At 42.9% G+C, this 24,585-nt stretch overlaps 1 protein-coding gene and 1 long non-coding RNA gene across 2 annotated transcripts in view; one reads left to right on the top strand and one right to left on the bottom strand.

Moving 5' to 3' along the window:
* Nucleotides 1-276: 276 nt before the first annotated feature.
* Nucleotides 277-24,561, bottom strand: LOC142829621 (uncharacterized). The gene is made up of 3 exons (XR_012904211.1): nucleotides 24,352-24,561; nucleotides 11,799-11,930; nucleotides 277-356 (listed from the first exon to the last, which is right to left on the bottom strand). It is a non-coding gene; the product is annotated as an uncharacterized LOC142829621 (long non-coding RNA).
* Nucleotides 14,679-24,585, top strand: part of HPF1 (histone PARylation factor 1) — a 29,497-nt gene continuing 19,590 nt past the window's right edge. Inside the window, exon 1 of the mRNA XM_006111675.3 lies at nucleotides 14,679-14,801. Coding sequence (XP_006111737.1) covers nucleotides 14,799-14,801 — 3 coding nt within the window. The 5' untranslated portion in view covers nucleotides 14,679-14,798. The remainder of the gene's footprint in view (nucleotides 14,802-24,585) is intronic.

The following is a 24,585-nucleotide window of genomic DNA, read 5'->3' as shown; positions in this document are numbered from 1 at the left end:
TGTCTTTCTAGGACCACAGTAAAACCATTCACGGGTCATTGGTTTAAGTACTGAGCCATTAGATTCCTAATGTACCACCAATGGCCCTCATTAGCACATTTAAAATCAAAACCATATTCACACATCATATTTCTAACTTCACATACAAAAATGATACATATACAGAAATAAAATATACACATTCAGCAGACTATAACTTTAAAACGGATATGTTACATGATTAATTTTGCATAAAATTATGCATATTCATAATCCAATTTTCATAAAGCATAGGATGGCATGGAACTTAACTTTGTAGATCAACAGAAGACATCTTTCTCTAGGATTATAAGTCCATAAGAAAACATGTTCCAAACCTTTAAAAAATAATTAAAAATACGAAGAAATTAAAAATTATGTCACTACAGTAGTGTATAGATCTATTTAAATACTATTAATATTGATATGGCTACTGACATGTGTTACAATTTACATCCTGGAAATGAAATATGGGGCATTTTTTCACATGTGTTCATCCTTATGGATGTCTCCACATTCACACTGTGGCAAATCCTTGATTCTCCATTTGTACATCATGTTGACTCATTTGCCAAGTAACATCCTAATATGGTTGGTGGTCATACACTATCTTTGGTGGAGCAAGAAACTATGTAGCATGATACAAAATAAGAACTTTCTCTCTCTGATAATTTAAGGGTAAAAGGGACAGATTCCCAACCCAGCTCCTAGTGATATCAAGGGCTAAACTTCCATCAGATTCCATAGTTGCACAGGGATCTTACAAATAAATTTACATTAGGTGGCTGCATCATATACAGTGACCTATTATACCTCCATACAGAAGAATCTGTCCACATGAAGATCACACTTTCCTCAAAAGAAAGGAGAGACAGCTGACATTGTGGTGGCATCTCCACCTTTGACCAGTGACAGCTCAGTTTCAGTGACCATCCTATCCTGAGCATGATTACCTAGGCAGATTAAAGTAGTTCCCTTCTTCACTCTGTCCAAATGTTTGTGTTATAGGATGCTGAGCTCCACCATTCCACAATATTTATATCTGCATATATGGCAAAGTTAGAGTATTTCATCTCTAGGTACCAAAGTCTTGCTCCCAACAGAAAGTAAGAGGATAAACTTAAAAAACAAAAACTGTTCTGGTAGCACTTGATAGAATACCAAAACATATAGATGATATCATGAGCTTTTGTGGGCACAGCCCACTTCTTCAGATGACCAGAGTTTTGAGTTTAGGATGTGCAGACCCAGTAAGAGGTTCAAGTATCCTAATATATTCTCTCAGCTGAGCAGTAGTAGGCACTTACTTGGCAGCTGCAAAAGAAAAGCTGTCCATTTGAAAATCTGACTCTATATAAAGCGACACTTGCATTTTGTCAGTGTTTCACCTCCAAAAACTTGTGAACAATGTTGTATATAGCAAATAACATGAGAACAGATTGGTTTGAACATCTAAACAGCAGCCAGCAATTTTGAAGCTCTCCAGGTGATAAGGCAAATTCTCATTTACCAACACTATGTAGTGTCTGATTCACCACTACCTTGCAGTTGTGTAGCCATTTGCATTTGTGCAATGTTGGTGTAAAATACAACCAGCAGGGTAAATTAGTGGAGAATTCTATATTGTTAGTGATTTATTTGGCAGAGGTGTGAAAAACTATATACAGTGTAAAGATGGTGCAAATCAGACCCCTAGCATCCAGTTAGCAAAGATCCTCAACATTCATTTCTTCTCTACCACCATCTGGTGTCTGCTGGAAGAACAACATGAGAATATGCAGAAATTAGCCAATTGTTCTAAAAATTACATCATGGAAATTTGTGAGATTCTGGAGTTTTAACATCTTTGCATAACCAAAATAGTCCCTGATTCAGAGGACCATATAAAGTCTCAAAATAACCATCCTGTGACACAGAATGCATTGAAATAACATTATTTAAATATATTTAGCCACCGGTAGTTGATAATTTCAGCACTTTGTATTTGAACTGTGAAATATTCAAATTAAACAGGGTCACTTATCATACAATCTACTGTATAAAACAATTTTGATGTAAATTACTGTGACATCAGATAATGGAATGGAGTGGAAATTATATGTTAGATAAGAAGAATTTATAGCAAGAATAAAGTACAGAACAAAGCTTTTCCTCACTTCCATAAGAGAGCTGCTCTAAAAAGCTTTAGAACAAAGCTGCACTTTCCACAGTGGAACAATTTAGTGTCTCATACTGCCAAATGCCTCTGACAGAAATAAAAATATATTTATAGCTCATATAATATTCTCATAGAGAAACCTTTTTTAATCAACTGATTCTGCTCTTTTTCACCCTGAAGAAAACCAAGGCCTTCTAAAATAAGCCTAAATGGCCACCTGATTGCACAATCCTCTGGATGCTATTACTCAGATTGGATACTAATTATCCAATTGAGGTTTCCATGACAACTTTCTTTGCTCAGGATAGATCCCAAGTGGAGCAGGCTATTTAAAGTGATAGGATACATTACAGCCTAATAAAGCCAGATTAACTCATCTAGGTGCCTAGGGCTAGATTTTGTGGGGCTCCCTAGGCTCTGAGGTAGGACCAACCATGAGAAGTTTTGAGTGAAGGAGAGGGCTGTAGGTTGAGGCCAAGGGGTTTGGAGTGCAGGATGGGGGCTCAGGGTAGGAGGTGGGTCTGGGAGGGAGTTAGGGTGTGGGAAGGGGCTCAGGGATTAGGGGTGCCGGGCACTTATCTGGTTTAGCTCCCATTTGGTGTTGCAGACACTGAGAAGGGAGCAAGTACCTCTGTGCATTGCTCTGCGCTCCTCTGCAGGCACCATGCCTGGCAGCTCCCATTGGCCATGATTCCTGGCCAATGGGAGTTGTGGTGGGTGAAGCGTGCATGTGAAGAAAAAATGTGGATGGAGCTTCCCACCCGCTGCTTGTAGCTCCAGCCCAGCAAGGGAGGAGGAATTACAGTGCACGGAGCTGTGTCCCTCAGCCCCTTTTCAAGATATGCACTTTCTATGGGGGCCCCCGTTGGCCTGAGGCTGCAGCCCCAAAAACTCCTTTCCAATCCGGCCCTGCTGCCCAACTTCAAAAGCCAGGTTTGTATATCTTTCAGTACTTTCCTATATTCCTTAACTACTCCAACAGTTGGCTCTACTGAAGAGGGATCCAAACTTCTTTGACACAGGGAGTTAAGATATTAATATACTCTAAATTTTCTTTCACAGATAGAGCAACAAAATGAAAAGCAATTCTATGTTCAAAAATCTATGGCTTAATAAATGGAAGCAGAAAATGTTATATGAAGAAATAAAATTGCATTAACTGTAACAAGTACTAGATATCAATGTCACACACCACATATTTATCCAAATAGCACACATCCTCATCAATCAGCAACACTACATCCCATTGGAAACCCATTTTTGTTCCAGTAGTAGTATTGCCATTATGCCTGGCAGCCCTAGTCATGACAAGGACCCCTTTGGCCAAGGAACTATACAGAGAACAAAAGGATGGACCCTGCCTCAAACAATCTATTCTAAGGCTAGAAACAACAGATGGATACAGATAGACTGATGCAGGCTTCAAGAAAACTTAAGACAATATCGCTCAGTGTGCTAAGGCTGTGTTATTGATCCATATGCCTCAAAAGGCATTTCAGAGAATAATTTCTGAAAAAATATGGTGTTAATAAGCTAAAAACTGCAATAGTATTACCAAAGAATAAAGCACTTCTATGAAGGAAACCAATTAACCCCAGAGTAATTGACTAATGGAGAAATCATTATTAGATATGCACTTACCAGGATTTTCTAGGTCAGATTTTTAATCCAAAACATTGCCAGATAGTCAAGGTTGTTACTGCACTGTCTTGCTCCTTTAGGAGACAAGATTAGATTATAAGGGGTTAATACTCAATGTCTATGTCTACACTGGTGTGTTCTCATGCAAGTACTGTTTCGCACAAGAGTTCTTGCGTTAAAGTACTTGCGCAAGAAAGAGTCTACATTGGCCACGGCGCATTGTCAGAGCCATGCGCTTTTGCGCAAGAGAGCATCTACATTGGCGGGACACTTTTGCGCAAAAGCATGAGCCCGGAACTACTTGGCAGAGGGCAAAAGGGCACCAGGACTTTTTGGGGGCAGGGCTGGAGCTCTTTTGAGACATGTGCTTAAAGGGATCTCCCTGGATAGCCGTTTCTCTCCTGCTGCGAGCTTTAGGACCTCTTGCAGGGACTGACAGCCATAGCAGTTTCCAGTTGTGGTTTCCCTCTGCCTTTTTGGACACCACAGCTTGTGCCTTAGTGCCTTTTGGTCATTTTTTTGCCTTCACCTCTTTTGCTGTGCCATGGAGCCAGGGGTGGCCCTGTGCCTGCTCTGGCCCCACCTGGACATCTTGGAGTGCCGGCAGCTGCTGCTCCATGATGCTACACTCCTCCTCCAGGACAGACACAGAGGTCGCTCTGGACTCCCTCACCGCGGATGCGGTGGTGTCCCTGTGGCAGCCCCACCCCACTGTGGAGAGGCCATTGTGGAGACTGGACACCAGTACCAACTGGTAGGACTGGCTGGTCCTGGGGCAATGGGACGACCAGCACTGGCTCCGGAACTTTCAAATGTGAAAGCAGACGTTCATGGAGCTATGCGCCTGGCTCACTCCTGCGCTCCAGAGACACACCACCCGGCTGCGGGCCCCCATCCCCGTGGACAAGAGGGTCGCCATCGCTATGTGGAAGCTGGCCACCCCGGACAGCTACCGATCGGTGGCACACTAGTTCAGGGTGGGCAGATCCACCGTCGGTGCCGTCGTGATGCAGGTAAGTCCTTGGGGGGGAGGGGGAAGAGTGCTGTACTCCATGCCCAGGGGAAAGGAAGACTCCAGGCTGGGGGAATGGGGAGAGTGGGGGATGCCCCATCACCCAGGGGTTTGGGCCATCCCTCCCTCGCACAGGCCTGCTGGTCAGGTGGGGCGAGGGGGCCCTGGTGTGTGTGAGGACAGAGGGCATCATAGGGGGGTGGGCACCCCCAAGGGAGCATACACTCACCCTGCCTTATGTGATGCGTTCCCCTGTGTTTCTGTGCACCCTTCTTCAGGTCATCCACACCATCAACGATGTCCTTCTCCAGCAAGTCATCTGCCTGCAGGACGTGGACGCAACGGTGGCCGACTTCGCTGCCCTGGGGTTCCCCAACTGTGGGGGAGCCCTGGATGCAACCCACATCCCCGTCCGTGCCCTGGAGCATCGAGCGGCCCATTTCATCAACTGCAAGGGGTACTTTTCCATCATGCTCCAGGCCCTCGTGGACCACTGTGGCTGCTTCATGGATATTTATGCAGAATGGTCCGACAGGGCACATGACGCCCACATCCTACAACACTGTGGCCTGTTTCGCAGGCTGGAGGCAGGCACTTTCTTCCCCCAGAGGGAATTTACTGTTGGGGACATGCCCATGCCAATATGTGTTGTGGGGGACACGGCCTACCTCCTGCTGCCCTGGTTGATGCGGCTCTACACAGCGTGCAGCTTGTGCTGCCTGAGTGACGTTCCCAACTCCTCTCCCCCCAGGCACCTGCGAAACAGGCCACAGTGTTGTAGGATGTGGGCGTCATGTCATGGAGGGCCTCCTCGTCAGCCCAGAGGTCCAGCAGGGCCTTGATCTAGGCTGGGGACCAGGACGGGGCATGCCTCTTTGTGCCCCTTGGGGCCTCCTGCATAGAGGGTGCGGGTTGCTGGTGCCCTCCTGGAGCGGCCATCCCGGTGGTGCCGGTGGCTGCAGCAAAGCAGAGCCACTCGGGAGAGCTGGGTGGCAGAGGTGCTGCTGCTGCATGGCCTCAGCAGGCTGCATGTGCCTTTAAGGGGGCTCGGGTTACCAGATAGTAAGGAACTGTGAGTGCGAGTATGGAGCATCCAGGCCGTCACTTGGCTTTTTTCCTGTTTGGACGGTTCTTGCACAAAATCTCTTGGCTGCCTGTCTACACTGGCCTCTTGTGCAAGAAGACTTGTGCAAGAGGGCTTCTTCCTGAGAGGGAGGGTCAGAGTTCTAGCGCAAGAAGCCCTGATTTTCTACAGTACAACGTCAGTTTACTTGTGGAAGAACGCGCAGCCAGTGTAGACAGGAGGCATGCTTTTGCGCAAGAGCAGCTGTTTCGCGCAAGAACGTGCCAGTGTAGACACAGCCAGCTTGTTCCACAGAGATTTAGCTGCTTAACTCCTATTAACATTAATAGGAGTTATATGGTTAAATCCCTGTGTTCCATTATCAAAAAAAAAAAAAATCCCTTCCTTAACCACTTCACTTCTGAGTTATTTGATTTCACATGCAAAATTTTTCATTTCATATGTGATTTATACACTCAGGGGCTACGTCTACACTGGCCCCTTCTTCGGAAGGGGCATGCTAATTTTGAAAGTGGGAATAGGGAAATCCGCGGGGGATTTAAACATCCCCCGCGGGATTTAAATAAACATGTCCGCCGCTTTTTTTCCGGCTTGGGGAAAAGCCGGAAAAAAGCGTCTAGACTGGCCCGATCCTCCGGAATAAAGCCCTATTCCAGAGGATCTCTTATTCCTACTTTGAAGTATAACAATAAGAGATCCTCCAGAATAGGGCTTTATTCCGGAGGATCGGGCCAGTCTAGACGCTTTTTTCCGGCTTTTCCCCAAGCCGGAAAAAAAGCGGTGGACATGTTTATTTAAATCCCGCGGGGGATATTTAAATCCCCCGCGGATTTCCCTATTCCCACTTTCAAAATTAGCATGCCCCTTCCGAAGAAGGGGCCAGTGTAGACGTAGCCAGGGAGAATTAGGGTGGTTGAGGTAATATCTTTTATTGGATCAACTTCTGTTGGTGAGAGAGACAAGCTTTGAAGACTACACAGAGCTCTTCTTCAGGGCTAGGAAACTTACTCAGAGTGTCACAGTTAAATATAAAGTAGAACAGATTGTTTAGCATAAGAAATTAAAACATATTTCAAGGGACCAATCAAGATGAAAAGTTCCATTAACACCCCCTCCATTCATAGCTTTTGTCTACACTACAAACTTCTGTCAGCATAACTATATCGCTCAGGGCTATAAATGGCACGGTTATGCCTACCTAACTCCCAGTGTAGACAAGAGTTTTGTCAACAGGAGAGATTCTATACCGGAATCTGGACTTTCTACACCGAATATAGAACACGCTCTCCCATCAGCATACGCAGAGTCTTCACAAAGCATTACAGTGGCCCAGCTGCATCAGTGTGGCTATGCCACTACAGCGCTGTAAGGCTATGTCTAGACTGGCAAGTTTTTCCGGAAAATCAGACGCTTTTCCGGAAAAACTTGCCAGCTGTCTACACTAGCTGCTTGAATTTCCGGAAAAGCACTGATGATCTCATGTAAGATCGTCAGTGCTTTTCCAAAAATACTATGCTGCTCCCGTTCGGGCAAAAGTCTTTTTCCGAAAGACTTTTGCGCAAAAGGGCCAGTATAGACAGCATAGTACTGTTTTCCGCAAAAAAGCCCCGATCGCGAAAATGGCAATCGGGGCTTTTTTGCGGAAAACTGCATCTAGATTTGCCACGGACACTCTTCCGCAAAAAGTGTTTTTTCGGAAAATCATGCTAGTGTACACGTTAAGTGTAGACAAACTCACTGATTCAAAGTCTTTAAGCAACCCTTTCATATAAGCTACACTCATAAGGAACCATTATGATACTTAGGGGTTCTGTTTGTGCACTAAAAGAAACCCTGCACTCTTATTATGTTATTGATTTTAACATACAATCCAAATAAGATGAATGTGAGTTCTGCCACTGATTTTATTGCTATTTTATATTTTATAGATTAAATATTTACTGAGTTACTATAAAATAATGCAATAAAAAAAGGAAAGAAAGGAGCAATGGTCAGGCAACAAGGGAAAACCCAAGTTAATGTTCAATCTCAGACAGGGAATTTATTATTTAATCAATAGCATAACACACATACACACAAAAGGATTATGCACATGCCTCTCATTTCCACAAAGTTAATGCCATAGTAACCAAGTTGAATGAGGGATGGGGGGAGTCTAGCACAACACATCACACAAAGTGACTCCCCGCCCCAGTTGCTCTGTGGGTCTTACAGAGAATTTAATGCCAGAAAGAACCACCAGATCATCTAGTCTGACCTCTTTTGTATTGCATATTACCAAATCACCTAGCACCCGCATGCTAAACCCAACAACCACAATTGGAGCAAAGTATTATAACTCATAGGAAACTAAACTATTATGTGCATTAGGGAGAGAATTTATGATCCTAGCACATGAACCATGCCCTATGCTGCAGAAGATAAATGACTCCCAAGGTCACAGCCAATCTGACCTGGGTTGAATATCATATATGATAATAAAACATTGAGCACATGAACAAGGACCAGCCAACTAAAAGGATCTGAGAGAGTGAAAGCTGGGTGGTATCTCAGCGAACTGGCCCCCTTCCAGGGTCCCAGTTACAGATCTGATCATTAATGATGCTTTAGAGGAAGGAGACCAAAAAAAGGAAGAAGATTTCTTCCTTGCTGGCTGAAGTCCTGAGGGTTAAGACATAACTGCAAGAGCATCCTTAGGGCCACTGAGCCCTGCCCCGTATGGTCACAAGCAACCCTGTCATAGCCACACTCATAAATGTGTCCAGCTCTCTCCTAAAACTAATTAACCTGCTTGCGCTCACAATTCCTATTAGGAGGTTGTTTCAGAACCTCACCCCAACGATAGTCAGAAACCTCCTAATTTCCAGCTTGAATTTGTTCACAGCCAGTTTATCACCATTTGTTCTTGTGTCAATGTTGACCTTGAGCTTAAATAACTCTTCACCCTCCCTGGTATTTACCCCATTATTATTATTGAGATTAATCACCCTGCCTTTGTTTTGCTAGGCTAAACAAGCTAAGCTCTTCCAATCTCCTCTCTTAAAACAGGTCTGCCAATCCTCTGATCATTCTAGTGGCCCTTCTCTGCCTTCTCTTTCCAGTTTGCATTCATCTTTTAAAAAATGGATGGCAGAACTGTACAAAGTATTTCAAATTAAGTCTGACCAGTGACTGGTACAACTGCATTCTCTCTCTCTCTTTATTGGAAATCTCTCACCTAATATGTCTTGGGACTGCTTTTTCTCTTTTGACAGACACATTACATTGGTGGCTCATGGTCATCTTGTGATAGACCAATACACCAAGTCTCTCCCTCTACTGCCTTTTATTGATGAGCGCCCATCTTATTGCAGAAATTCTTATTATGTGATCCTATGACTTTATACCATTGAAGTTCATCCCAGTTCTGTCACTAAAGAATCAGGTTAATGTGGTCCAATCAATCTTTGATAAACCCATGTTGCATTACATCCTCTTTTCCATTTACTTCCATTACTGTAATTATTCTTTCCTTCAAAATTTGGTCTAAAAAGCTGCTGCAGTCAGATTACCAGGTTTGTAATTGACCAGTTTACTTTTCCCGGTTCCTACATATATACGATATTAGCAATTCCCAGTCATACTGTTTTACCCTCAAATACAGAATTATTGAAAGCCTTTCCTACTGCACTAGGAATCTCACGTGCCAGTTCTTTCAGTACTGTGGGATGGAAATTATCCAGTTTCTTTGCTTTCAGCTCATTAAAATCTTTATGTTTTTCTTCCACCACAAATATGGCAACTTCCATTTCTCCACAATGATTTCCATCAGCCATCCTGCCTTTATTTCCATGATCCATCTTATCATCCTCATTGAAAAGTGAGACAATGTATTCATTTAGGTTTTGGGTAATATCTACATTATCTTTAATGTCCTTCTCATGCACACTCCATAACACCTCAATCTCATCCTTCCTTATCATATATTATATACCTAAAAAAGCCATGAACTCCCAGAATGGTGCAGAAAAATTATATAAACCACAGCCTTACCTTCTCCACCAGCCCTTTTCAGTTCCCATGCCTATTCTCAGGCATGATATTGTGTACTGCAGCTCCAGGGCTCCATTAACTTTGACTAAGCAACCTATAGTGGAGGAGGGGGGTACTAGTAATGGAAGGTCTCACTATAGGCCTTTCAAAAGCATTAGAAGATGAAAGGAGGCTGGAGAAATCCAAGAGGCCTTCCCTGCCCTTCCCCCTTCAAATTATTGTGATTCATTCCCAAAACAGCTGCCTCCCATAAATCTTTGTGATCAATTTTTGGCTGATAACTGTGAAAGAAAACCATCAGCTCTCTCTCTGGACCAAGTCCACGTTGTCTTTCACTCTCCTCTTGACTGTTTGGCTATGTGCCTCATTGTGTCAGAATTTGGGCCCCTATAAAAAGTGAGTATGAGTCAAATACACTATTGTCAAAGGTCCTTGACATTAGAATTAATGACATTAGAATTAATCTGTGAGATATACCAGAAGCAATTTTTTTTCTTAGGCATCCAGTACGCTCAGCCCAACAGGATAGCCTTTCAAATGTGCAGTCATTTATTCTGCAGCAAGAACTACACAGATAAGCTATTGCCCTTTATTGGTGCCTTTCATTGTGTTACTCCCATAGAAACACATCATGAAAGAACTGACCCTCCAGAAGAGCTGAAAATTAAGACTATTGTAGGCACGTCTATAAGAGCCTTACAGCTTTGTGAAGTATTTGTCAGCTTTCACAGCGTAAGCAAGGTCAGGGAGTATTTGAATGGAAGACCCCACAGGAAGACCTATTTCCTACAGGGAAAATCAACAGAAGGCACTTTTCCCTTTACTTCATTATGGAACCAATGCCTAGAATGGTGCTAGGGAGCACTGTGCTACTAGATGGGCTGTTTTGGGGGTGAAACATAAATTAAGGGTCTGTTTACATTGCACACTAAACTTTGTACCACTGGGCTCTGACTCTGGTTGACCTTAACCCCTTCTTCCCCCTTAGGAAGATCACCCTGACTTGTGTCAGCAAGCATGCAAGGCCTAGGTCCTAGGGCCCACTAGGTGAATGGGCCAGAGTCTGAGTCCCACCCACTATGACTTGGGGCCAAGCCCTATTACAGGGATGGCCAACCAGTTAGACACAAAGAGCCAAAAGAGCTGTGGATAGTAGTGCAAAGAGCCACACATCCCTCCCCCAGAGCCAGGCACCCCCAACCCAATGTCCTCTCCCACCGCCCCCCAGAGCCAGGCACCCTGGCCCCTCCCATTCTAACCCAATGCCTGGGTCTCACCGGAGCTGCCACAGCCACACACTTCTCCCTCCAGGAACTAGAGCACGTGCACACAGCGGGCATGTGGCTCCGAATGAGCTGTAACCCTGAGAGCCTCATTTCTGTGAGCAAAGAGCTGCATGTGGCTCAAGAGCCACAGGTTTGCCCTCCCTGCCCTGTTATTTTGTAGTGTTTATTTTGTAATTTTTTTGTAGTATTTGCAGATCATAGTCAGAAAGTCTGCAAAGCATAGGATGGACATGTTGGCATGTCTTTAAGTCCGAGGTCTGTCAGGAATTACCTGCCATTTTTGTTCTGTTATTTGACACCCTTCATATGATTGCACATTCTTGTTGTGTGATTTGGCACCCTTTCGTCATTCCTTATTTTGATAGAATATGCTTAAAGGGTTCTGCCTAGTAACAGAGACAGAGGCAGCAAAACTTGGAAAAGGTCATCTGACTTTGGAAGAAAATCTGCCTGGAAGAAAATCTTCCTGGTAACAGATTAAATAAGGTTTCAGCACAATGTAGTGGTTGTTGTCCTCCCTAGAGGCATTTTCTGCTCTTTTGTAGTAACATCAGAGAAGACACCTACCTATTCATGTAATCAAGCAGCTCTGGAATCAATCCCATAGTGACCTGATCCAGTGGTGGCATGTACACCTGAGGCTCCTTGTTCCTGAGAGGTTTCTGGGTTCACTAATTTTGTCTGGTCTTTAGTTCTATGCTGCAACAGAGTGAGTAATGCACATGAGACCAGCCATACTGAATCAGACCAAAAGTCCATGTAGCCTAGTATCCCATCTTCTGACAGTGGCAAATGCCAGAGGGAATGAACAGAACAGGTAATCATTAAGTGATCCACCCCTTGCCACCTATTCCCAACTTCCGACAAGGACGAGGCACAGCATTCCTGCCCACCTTGGCCAATCCAATGACAAATCTTCCATGAATTTATCTAGCTCTTTTTTGAGCCCTGTTATAGTCTTGGACTTTACAACATACTCTCTGTCAAGGAATTCTACAGGTTGATAGTACGTTGTGTGAAGTACTTCCTTTTGTTCGTTTTAAATCTGCTACATAAAGTACTAAATAACTCTTCTTTATTCATTTTTTCCACACCTGTCACGATTTTATAGACCTCTTATATTCTCCCCTTAGTCATCTTTTCCAAGCTGAAAAGTCCCAGTCTTATTCATCTCTCCTCATATGGCAGTCATTCCATATCCGTAATAATTTTGTTGCCCTTTTCTGAACACTTTCCAGTGCCAAGATATCTTTTTTGAGATGAGGTGACCATATCTGCACATAGTATTCAAGATGTGGGTGTGCCATAGATTTATATACATTAAGATATTCTCTGTCTTATTTTTTTTTATGAAGAACACCAAGGATTTTTTGTTGAGCCAAAAAAAAAAAAAAGGTCGGGGTGGGAGGGAGAGTTGGGGGGACTCTGGTTTTTTTTGTTTTTTTTTTAAACAAAAAAAAAGTTGCCTGCCACTTTAAGAGAGGCCATCTTGAACTCTGTTGTTCTCCGCAGCACACCTCCGACTGCCTGGCAGCACACCAGTGTGCCATGGAACACAGTTTAAGAAACACTGTTCTATCCCTTTCTTAATGATTCCTAACATTCTGCTTTCTTTTTTGACTCTTGCTGCACATTGAGTGGTATTTTCAGAGAGCTATCCACAATGACTCCAAGATCTCTCCCTTGAGTGCTAATAGCTAATTTAGTCCCCATCATTTTATATGTATAGTTGGGAATATGTTTTTCAATATGCGTTACTTTGCATTTATCAACATTAAAATTCATCTGCCATTTTGTTGCCCGGTCACCTAGTTTTGTGATATCCTTTTGAAGCTCTTCACAGCTTTGAACTTTATTATCTTGGGCAGTTTGGTATCATCTGCAAAATTTGTCACCTCACTGTTTCCCCCTTTCTCCAGATCATTTATGAATATATTGAATAGGACTGGTCTCAGTATGGACTGCTGTGGGACACCACTAGTTACCTCTTTCCATTCTGAAAACTGAGTTATTATTCCTACCTCTTGTTTCCTATCTTTAAGCCAGTTATCAGTCACGAGTGGACCTTCTCTCTTATCCCATGACAGCTTACTTTGCTTAAGAGCCTTTGGTGAGGGACCTTGTCAAAGGCTTTCTGGAAATCTAAGTAAGTTATATGCAGTGAATCCCCCTTGTCCACATGTAGAAAGTTTTACAATGTCTGAGACCCACTTATCTTTGATGTGGGTCTGGGCTTAATGCCTATTTGTATGTATTAAACCACTGAGCTGTTTTGTTAATAAACCTCTATGGTTTTATTCCTAAAATGACTAGGGTAATTCTTGGCATCATGTAGATCAGTGTTTCTCAAAATGGCCCATGAAAACACTTTGAGAAAGTTGCTGACTGGCGCCGTGGCCACGGAGCCTTGAAGCTCCCCTTGGCTCTGGTTCACTGTCTGCAGCCAAGGGGAGCTGTGGGAAGCAATGTGGGTCCTTTAAGAGTGCCAATTTGTTTACAAAAGGCCCGATCCTGAAAGGTGCTGGGTACATGGAATTCCTAATGAAGTAATTTGTTTTAAGAGTTCTCCACACTTTACATTATCAGACTCAAAATATAGGCATCTTGGAAGAATTGTTTTGCATTTTGCAGGATTGAGCCTTTATTGCTTAAGAATTCCATATAAAAACATAGTACATTTTAGAATATATTTGAAATATACCAGATTATTTTCATAAATCATATTATCTATTTAAGATAGTGAGATCAAGTATATTCATAAGCACTCAGCATGTGTCTTTCAACAACAATTCTATGACTTGTCCATCTTAACCACATACTGTGTTTGTTGTTTTCAATGCTTTCCTCACTTTATTTTCCTTAATTCATTCCTCTCAGCTAACTAGAAGCATATCAGCCAGAATCAGTTAGATAGGGTGCTTGCCTAGGAAGGACAGGGTCATGAGGTCTAGTCCCACCTTCCCCTGCCTTGGGTCAGATCATATTAGCCAGAATCAGTTAGAATCGATAAGAAATGTGCATCTAACCTCTGCTAGGCCAGTGTTGCCTCTTTTCAATGGCAAAGTAAAGACTAGCTAGCTCTCAGGATACAACAGATTTTCCATGCCTATTATTGTTACACTAGCCCTCCTGTCTAGGAAGGAATCTATCCCTAACTGAAGAAATCTCTGCAGATACAGTTAAATTCCCTTTCTCTCCCCACTTAAAGACAGCTTGAGAGAAAACAAGAGAGTAAGGTAAAGAGGTGAAAGTTGGAGAAGGAAAAAAGAGGCCATGCTAAGCTGTACTGTCCATCTGGGTATTTGGGAAGTCTCTGGGATGTGGGCTTTTAAGTGGATCCTAAATCCCCAAATCTCATCTGCTGAGGTTTGAAATCAGACATGAAGGGGTTAAATTACTGTGGAACAGTTGCAGCTGAGACTCATTAATCTCCCAGCTGCAGCTGACACCCTTAACATAAGGAAAACATGAGGCTAACCTCCATCCATCCCCAGCTCTGAGAAGGAAAAGATGTCATCCTGAGATTATCAAGGAGGACTTAGTTTTGGAGCCTGTTTGAGTGGCAGAATGGTGAGATTTTTAATATGGTTGTTTGTATCCTGGATATGGGGAGGTTTCATTTAAGTTTATGTCCTAGAAAGGGGGAAGAATGTTTTCTGGTTCTATTTTGGGGTGGGCTAATGGCACAGAGAGTGAGATTCCATCCTTTGACAGGAATCAATCTCTAACACAGATTTTAGTCTATTTTGGGGGAAGCAGCAACTAAAAAAACCACAGAAGGAGAGATCATGTTTTGGTTATTTTCAGAGTGAATCTTGGACCTGAATATTTGATGACCGATAGGAATGAGAACTGGGGAGCTCCATGTTAGGGAGGACTAATATTTGGGGGGTGAAAGGAAGGTGAAGACCAGGACAGGTAAAACCAGAAGGAAAATGGGTCTGGTTAACATAACCAAAACCAGAGGTAATTTAGCTCTCTCTCAATGATACCCAACTAGACAAAGCATCAGTGTCTGATAAATGGGTTGTGGCTTTGGGCCATCTCTAGTAAGAATATCTTTTTTTGAGCTCTGACACTTGCAGGTGTCCATTTTGGAAAAATTCTGCCCTCTAATTTGGTACAAGTCAGGTGTCTTTATTCCCCATTTAATTACCTGTCTTTGCTCAATAATAATGCTTGAGTATTGTTTCTAGTTCATCTAAACTACAACATCCAATGGATTCTAGTATAGACAAACCTATAGTGTACCTCTATATTTGCAAATATCATCCTTGTCCGAAAGAGATTACTCACATCTGTGTTTGTACAATACCTAGCAAAATAGGCCCCAAGTTGGCCGTAAGGTGCTACAGACATACAAATATTGATTTATTACTGCTATTCAGAAACTATTAGCAGTGGTGCAAATGCACAGTTGCTGACACCCTCCACTATCAGGAAAAACTTGAGTATTGTTTTACCATCAGGTCATGGAAACTTGCTTAGAGTCTGTGCTCTGTCTACAGCAGCATTTACAAAGCTGTTACCTCTGCTGGCAATTGCTGTAAAATGGTTACTGAGCACTTCCAAATCCCACTGACTCCTATGGATGCTTAGCATGTCGGAGGGAAAAAACAGGCCTATTCAGCATAGACACGAGTTCATTTAATACAACCTTGATGGTGAAAACACTGAAATATTGGTTTTTAAAATGTTACACTTTTCAAAACAAATGTAGAAGAGTGCAAGCAATTTGGGTGTTCTAAAACTCCTTCTTTTAGATCTCGGTAGAAATTTGTGGGGAGTTTATACCAGGGACAAATATGGCCCTGGTAGTATAGCAGATATGTGCTGGACTCCTAAGGGTATGACTTTCAAAAGTGTTACAGACTTCAGTGGGACTAGAGGTAATGCAATATGACTGTGTTTGTTACTTTGCTGGAAAAAAATAGTGTGGAATCTTTCAAAGCATGCCTTTACACATGAACAGTGTGAAGATTACACTTGAATGTTGTGAATGAGAGTTGTTCAAATCCAGTTTAGCATTTCTTTTTCTTGTTGCTTTCAATTCACTTTGCACTGTTTGGGGCCAGTAAGACATGTTGGAAGGAATGTGATTCTTATGAAGGCTGCTAAATATAACTGGATTTCTTGCACTAAACTAGGTAATAAATCTGTTGGGATTGAAGAAGTCTTTCAATTAGTACAGCAACAATTATTACCATGAGTAGTTTAACTAAAACTGTTCACTGGCTGAATCTTGGGCTACGTCTAGACTACATCCCTTTTTCGTAAAAAGGGATGTAAATTAGACGTATCGCAATTGCTAATGAAGCAGGGATCTTTTGGAAAAGGATTTATTTTCCACAAGATCAGGGTCTAGACTGGCGCTTTTTTCCGGCAAAGCTCCGTACCGAAAAAAAGCGGCAGCCATTTTTATGCTAATGAAGTGGGGGAGATTTAAATCCCTGCTTCATTAGCAATTGCGATACGTCTAATTTACATCCCTTTTACAGGCTGTAGTCTAGATGTAGCCTTGATGTTTAGTAAATCCCCTTATATATTTAAACAAGCTCTTGAATGAATACAAGGTCACAATCTCTGGATGGCTTGGGGGATCGGTAATAGGGTTAGGACTAATTCTTGCTTCAGTTGCCTGATTAGACCCATGGGCTATACTAGAATGACTTGACTGATTTAAATGAGTGGAATTAGAGGCATGTAATCTTTGACTTTTTTTAGGTCGCTGGCTTAACCTGGCCCAGGCTGGAAATGAGAGTTGTGTCCCTTCAGTGGATGTTGTGTTATCTCTGAGAAACAAATTAGCATTTTAAAATTGAGTTCCTAGTCAATAGTGCCCATTGAAAGAGACACTTAACTTTTACCTTGTGTGTGGCAACAGAGTCCAATGATCTAGATCACAGAAATGGAATTATCACCTCACTCTATGGGTAGTCCTTCCAGAACAGGGTTGAGCCATTAGTATGAAAATGAGAGGAAGCATATAGTGTTGTTGCTGCCCTGTTCTATGCAAAGGATTTCAGAATCTAAACATGTTAATTTGGTACCAATTGTGCTGGTTCTTGACGTGACAGTACTAACAAGTATCTGAAATGTTATTTGACAATCCATGAAGTTACTAGTGCAATCCATTAATGATAAAAATATCCTAGTCAGACTAACTTCTATGTAAGATGTAGGTTCAATATATTGGTTTTGTCACTTGCTTTTTTGGCTTGCACCTATGCCTGAGTTCTGGTATATGCATGGGACCCATAAAAATGATATTTCTGTGCATGTGCACATATACAGTGCTTGGTCCAATCTATTGTTTAAAACTTCTTGTGAAGAGGTGCCCACCGCTTTGCTTGGGAAGCTATTCAACAGTATAAAAATCTATTAGGCTACCACTTGGAGTAACTAGACATGATTGATGAAAAGAAGAGTAAATTCAATCAATTTGTGCAACCCATACAAGTACTATTGTATGTCTTGCATGGAGGGAAGAGTGTAAGTTTGGAAGAGGGGAAATATAAAGAAAGAGGTACAACTCACACAGAAGAGCAAAGAACAGTTCATGAATAAAAAACACATCCAGTGCCAAATTGCCAGGCACAGAGATGAATAACCTTTCACATCCCAGTAATGTAATAGTTAACTGGTTACTCAGTCAGCCTCATCCTAAACAAGTAATGGTTACTGGTTCTGGTTAACAGGTAACGCATGGGGGCTGGAGCAGCTCCCCGCTTGTCATGGACAGGAGACTCCTCTGTGCTGCAGGTCAGGGGTTGCTCTGGGGCCCTGAGCAGAGGGGTCTGGAGGCTGCTCCAGCCAGGCTGGAGTGGTCCCCAGATTGGATCCTCCTTGGGTTCCTCTAAGGTTCAATCAATTAATGTTCAATGGGTTAACTGATGAATCAGGATTTTTACCTCCCTATTAGAAATAAAGATGGATAAGACTGGCATGTAACTTCCCAGGTTTTACTTTTCTCAGATTTTGTGGGAGAGAATTGCAGCTTCTGCTTCCATGCCAATTAAAAAAAAAAGGCTACAGAAGATGAAACTTCTCTTGCATGCAGATATTGACATCCTTCGTGTGAGATCTGGACACATGGCCAAATAGGCCTTGACTAGTGTTTTCAGCGTACTGTGTACAGGTTTGCTTTCTAGTAACATGAGGCATATTCAAGGTGTTTTGGTTTGTATTGGCCATACAGGTGTTGTGATAGCATTTGTTAACCATTTACTCACAGCAGCAAATGGCCTTCCTTAGGCCAGGTTTACACTAAGGAAGAATGTTGACCAAGTACAGACTTACAAATGAGTTACGTTCCAAGCACTTGGTCGTAACTCGATGTAATCCGACTTATGAACACATTCACTGACATATGGCCGTGCTGTTGGTAAATGTGGATTTCATTCGTAACTTGGGTTCCAGCTGTATAGGAGGTTGGTCGTAAATATGAACAGTCGTAAATGTATGCGTTTGTAACTTGGGGACAATCTGTATATGCAACTCCAGCTACATGAATAACATAGCTGTGGTTGATGTACCCTAGGTTGTTTCCATGGCGTCTCCACTGCAGGAAGCGGGCAGGAGAAACTCTCCTGTCTACTTCGATTACTTGCTGCAAGTTGGTGAATTACCAGAGTCGACAGGGGGTGCCATCAGCGGCTGATTTAGTGGGCCCTTACTAGACCCGGGAGATTGATCTCCAAGAGAGTCGAGACAAGCCCTTAGTAGTAATTCTCCAAAGCCTCACATTTTAAGCAGTCCTGAATTTCGAAGAATACACTAGCTGTAGCATTTGGCTATTTACACACATTTTTGGCATGCTCAAAATAGTATGTTTCTCTACTTGGATCAGAGCAGACAAGACTTTGGTTTGGGAGTGGCCTTACACCTAAATACAAGACTTGACTTAAAATGAGAACCTTCAAAATCCTTAAGTAATAGGACTCAAGCCACATCATATGGGCAAGTGTGGTCTTGCTTTAGTACTTTGATTTAAATGACAGAGTAGATGTATAGGCTCAGATTGTTGGGCCTATAGCAAATATTCAGGTAATTCTGAGATGTGAGTTAGCTGAGCTAGAATAATATAATTGGTGTAGACTAGTAATTACTTAAATTAGCCAAGTGAAGGCTAAACTTATACCAACCAGTATACATAACTCAGAGTAAAGTATGCGTATGAAGGTGGAAACCTTCATAGTCAAGGACAAATTTATTTCCTTGTATCTCCATTTGAGTTCTTCTATTTGCCTTCTTTTAAATATTTAATCTGAAATGTCAGCTTGAATCTCAATTTTTTCCAAGGGTAGATGTCTTGCAGTATCCTGATGAGTCTTTTTGCAGGATGACAAGATTTCTCTCCTCCTTCCTCTCCCCCCCCCCCCCCCTCCATCTCTCTGCAGTTGTTTTCTTTATTCATATGGATTTTATATAGTCTACCTCAGAGCTGCAGAGGAGGCAGGGCAGAGTTCCAGGAGGAGCAGTGATGTGGTGACTCAGCAGAAGCACTGAGTCTTTGCAGTTACACTGCAGTGCTGTTCACTCTCCATCCTCCTGGCAACTAGTCTAGTCTCTTACAATAACTATCTCCAAGTTCCTCTCTTAGTCTGACTTTGATATCAGAGCAATGAAAGGGAGAGGAAGATTTCCATTGAAACTGAAAATATAAAATTGCCCTGCAAAGGTAACTTCAGTAAATAACAATCTTAGTAGTAGAGTTAACCCTTTGTACAATATTTGAGTACCGGGTCTGTCTTTGAAAGTAGTCTTAAACTGTTTAAATAATTTTGGATGTGTAAGTACATGTTCTGGCAATACACGCTAACTAAAATATATTTTAAACTCAGTAGCTTTAGCTCTTCCAATGACACTTTTTAAAATATAAGCATATGACTGTGAAATAATAAATTAATTTGCCTATTTTGGTTTAAAGGCAATAGGAAACCTATTGAATGATTCAAATGAACACCCAGGTGCCTGGCTAACCATCAAAATACTGTACTTTTTTTTTTTTTTTTTTTTAATTCAATTCTTAAACTTGATAATTTGCCAATTTCTTATAAGAACTGAAATGGTTCCCTCTTGTGGCAAAAGGAAATCAGCAGAGGTACTTCATATTTCTTGGAGCAGATATGTTCCTTAGCCATAAAAATCTGATCCAGATTTGAATCAGACATTTCACCCCACTCCAAGATTCAAGGGCTTTTGGTTTCTCAATGGTAGAGAGATAGGTCATACACTCATCCCCCCTAGTGCAAAGGGAGATTCCCCTATTGACTGTCACTCCCCACATATTATACCTCTCCATATCACTGTCCCCTAGGATTCTCCGTAAGTGTGGAAGCCTACATGATGGGATGAACAGCAATAAGATTCATGTGACACCTGAATGCTTTTAAGTCCACCCAAGAGCTAATGAAGCTCTGGTTCCTGCTTCTTGAGAGCTCACTCTGGCATGGGGACCCCCTCTTACATGTGTGTCCCTGGTACAGCCACCAGCACATAGCTTCTTGCAATATACCAACAGTTGAGTTGTGATGCCAGGGAGCTAAATGATTTGTGCTTCTCCCAAGTTGAGCAAACTCAAACATCATTGTGGCCAAGTTGAATGTAAAATTGGTGAAAGAAATCTGAGGTGGGGGATAATCCAAGTCAAATATAGCAGGCAGATACACAATAAACATCAGGATTTCTCCCACAGCCCCACATCTACAAAATTCAGTAACAGCCAGAGGCTAAAGTTTGATTCAGGACGTTAACTTTTGAAAGGTTTCTCCAGACCATCTGCTGTAACAGTCTTCAGGGAAAAGCTGAATTGTAGCATAGAACTGGGTGTTAATTGGCAACCAAAGTTACCAGACCACAATGCTATGTAATATGCAAATCTCTCGGGGGGGGGGGGGGGTTTCCTTCACACACATCACTGATCTCAACCAAGATACTACAATGAAAATGAGACAAATTTATTAAAAATAGCTAGGAGTGAGTGACTGCTTAAAAGAGCTGTTAATAAATGTAATTTTCTAATAAGAACCTCTATTTGTTACATTATCTTCACATCTCCTGCGAATGTGAATTGTCCCTCACTGGAATCTACTAGGCTATACTGTGGACCTATTTTGGGATTCCGGAAGCATCCCAAAATAGCTATTTTGTGTCTTTTGAGCAAGACCATTATTTCCAAATATAATGGGCTCACAATTCCAACATCTCTGTAAACCTTGTTCCACAAGGATTAGGGACATTTCAGAGTAGCACTCTATTTCAAAATTAACTCAAAATAAGATATGCAATTTACATACCACTAGTGTACTGATACTTAATAGCAAAAGCTCAAGATGGGCCATACAGAGTAGGGCTGAGAAGAGAGGTTTTTCTAGCAATAAGATCAATTATAATGTTTTCTGAATCACTATTTAGCGGAATGAAATTCCCCTGAAATCTTGCTCTAAATCACTAAATTATCAAGGATAGCATTTTCTTAAGATTGTGAATTAGTCTCTAACTGTAACTAAAAAATGTAATATTTCAGTGATATATCCTCTATTAAGATCCAATAATTAGACTTTAGTAAATATTAAACCTTTGTAATATTTCATCAGCCTCATCTGCATTGTTACTCCTCCCTTCACTCTCTCAATATTATATTCTATATTCCACTTAAAGTGGGACTCCAGAGATTAGAGCAGTTTGAAATCTGTGTGTAATCTGTATCAATTTAAGACTTGTTACTGAGTTGTGCTGGCTCAAAACAAACTGCTTTCCAGAGATAGTGCTGGATGATCATTCAGTATAGCTCATTCTATCTAAGTACTTGGTACTTAATACCATAAACACTGTGAGATGAGTAATTAATTTATCCTGACCTCATAGGAGTGAGGCATCTCTAGTTGACAGATGGGAAGCTAAGGGACAGACCCCAATAGTTGACAGATGGAGAGCTAAGGGACAGACCCCAAATGACTCACCTAAAGCGACTGGTCATACAAGCAGCTTTTGGAAGAGCAGGGATCACCCATTCTAGACTAGACTCTGCCTGGTCTTTGTCACACTTGCTTTGATTGGATTTCATCTTGTTGATTTCAGAGATTCTCCAATCTGCAAGAATCCTCTTGAATTCTCATCCTGTCGGTGGCCTCTTCCACAGCTTTATAAATGTAGTTTCGACTTCACTGTATTGACTTAACACTGAATCCAAAACTGACTCCTGAAAGAACAGACTAGAACCTTCCTCCAGCTTGACAGCAAACTACTTATAAGTATTTACAGAAAGGATGTGTATGCATTGGAGACAGTCCAGCGGAGGGCAACCAAAATGATTAGGGGGCTGGATTGCATGACCTGTGAGGAGAGACAGAGGGATTTGGGTTTGTTTAGTCTGCAGAAGAGAAGAGCAAGGGGGGATTTGATAGCAGCCTTCAACTTCCTGAAGGGAGGTCTCAAAGAGGATGGAGAGAGGCTGTTTGTTCACAGTAGTGAACAAGGAGCAATGGTCTCAAGTTATGGTGGGGGAGGTTGTAGCCAGACATGAACCCCATCTTGGCCATGCCAAGTTTGGAACGCAGGGGTGAGAATATATACCTGCTAGGTGTCTATTTTGCATGCATATATACCTGCTAGGTGTCTATTTTGCAAGAGCTCAGAGAACCAAAAGGGTTTCATGGTACCTGTAAATGACTTATCAGTGTAATTTCTGTCCTGTCCTTTGTAGTGGCTGTGTTATCTGTAACACAGTAGTAGCATTTAACAGCTAAGTTTACCCTGTAACAATAAAATAGTAACTGTTTAAGCTGTGACCTGACTCCTTCAGTTCCTGTAACGGAACCAAGCACAACTTTAAAAAGAACTCCAGCCAGTCATAAGGGACAGATATTGGGAGAGCTTGAGTGATGGATCATGTCACTTCCAGGGGACAGATCCGTTGGGGCATCTCTCAGCCTCCCCAGGCTGCCCACTGCGAAGGGATCGTGTATCCTAGCAGTCAAAGTCTGAGGTGTAATAGGCTCTCCCTGTAAACTCTGGGGCATCTGTCGGCCTGTTGGCTGCCCGTCGCGAAGGGATCCCAATCCTAGCGGTAAAGACACGGATGTTAAACTCTTCGGGGCGCCCGTCAGTCTCACCTAGACTGCCCACTGCGATGGGGCCTTGTGTCTCTGCAGTTGAAGACTCAGGTGTAACACACACACATGCACTACCCTGACCATCGGCTGACAGGTCAATGTTGGATATTAGGAAAAACTACTTCACTAGGAGGGTGGTGAGTACTGGAATGGGTTACTTAGGGAGGTGGTGGAATCTCCATCCCTAGGCTTTTAAGTCTCAGCTTGACAAAGCCCTGGCTGGATTGATTTAGTTGGGATTGGTCCTGCTTTGGGCAGGGGGCTGGACTTGATGATCTCCTCAGGTCTCTTCCAGCTCTATGATTCTATTTGGAGAATAGGCCTCTCACCCAGTTTGTACCTGAATTTCATCTAGACCTCATTTAGCTAGTCTGTCTATGCCATGTGGAACTGTCCCAATATATTGTTGTGGCTTTTTTAAGAGACTTTATCTACTGCTTCCCCCATTTAAGAGGCATAAAAACCTGCCCCCCCAAAAACAGTTGCAACTGACATGGTATAATTTGTTCTTGAGAAATCCTTGTTGGCTATTCTTCAATGAGGCTGGATTAACTCATCTGGAGCCCCAGAGCTATTAGACTTTTGTGGGGCCTTCCAGGCTTTGTGACTGGATAAAACAAATCAGGCATTGAGTGTGTAGGAAAGGGCTACAGGTTGAGGCAGGAGAGTGGGTGCAGGAAGGAGGGCTCAGGGCTATGGCGTGTGGCTGGGGCCAAGGAGTTTGGGGTACATGAGTGGACTCAGTGCAGTGTGCTTACCTGGGGCAGTTCCCATGGGGGAGCAAGGGGAAGATGGCCCCCTGCAGACCCCAATGGATGCAATCCCTGGCCAATGGGAGAAGTAGGGGTAGAGCCATCCAGACAAGGGTAGTTTGCCACGATGCAGCTCCAGCCTGGGATGGCGGGGAGGGAAGAACAGCAGCGCACTGAGCCGCTCCCATGCCAGGAAGGGTGGGCTTGGAACGCCACCCTCTCCCTTAACCCTGTTATCCGCCACGTGCCCACCAGTAGCGCGTTTCAATCGCTTTCAGGTCCTGCCGCGAGACTGACTGGTCCCTGGGCCCCTCTGTTCAGGCCGATACTCCGCGTGCACCTGGCGCCGCTGCCCCCTCCCCCCTCTGCCACGAGTTCTCCACGCGCACCTCGGCGCTGGGGGGGTTAGTGTTCTCCGCGCCTCTCGCGCGCACCCCCCCGTGTGTGACCGAGGCCGGGCCGCGCGCCCATCTCCAGCGCGTCGGG

The sequence above is a fragment of the Pelodiscus sinensis genome, chromosome 5, assembly GCF_049634645.1.
Source record: "Pelodiscus sinensis isolate JC-2024 chromosome 5, ASM4963464v1, whole genome shotgun sequence".
Taxonomy (NCBI): domain Eukaryota; kingdom Metazoa; phylum Chordata; order Testudines; family Trionychidae; genus Pelodiscus; species Pelodiscus sinensis.
This window is presented reverse-complemented; position numbering and strand designations above follow the sequence as displayed.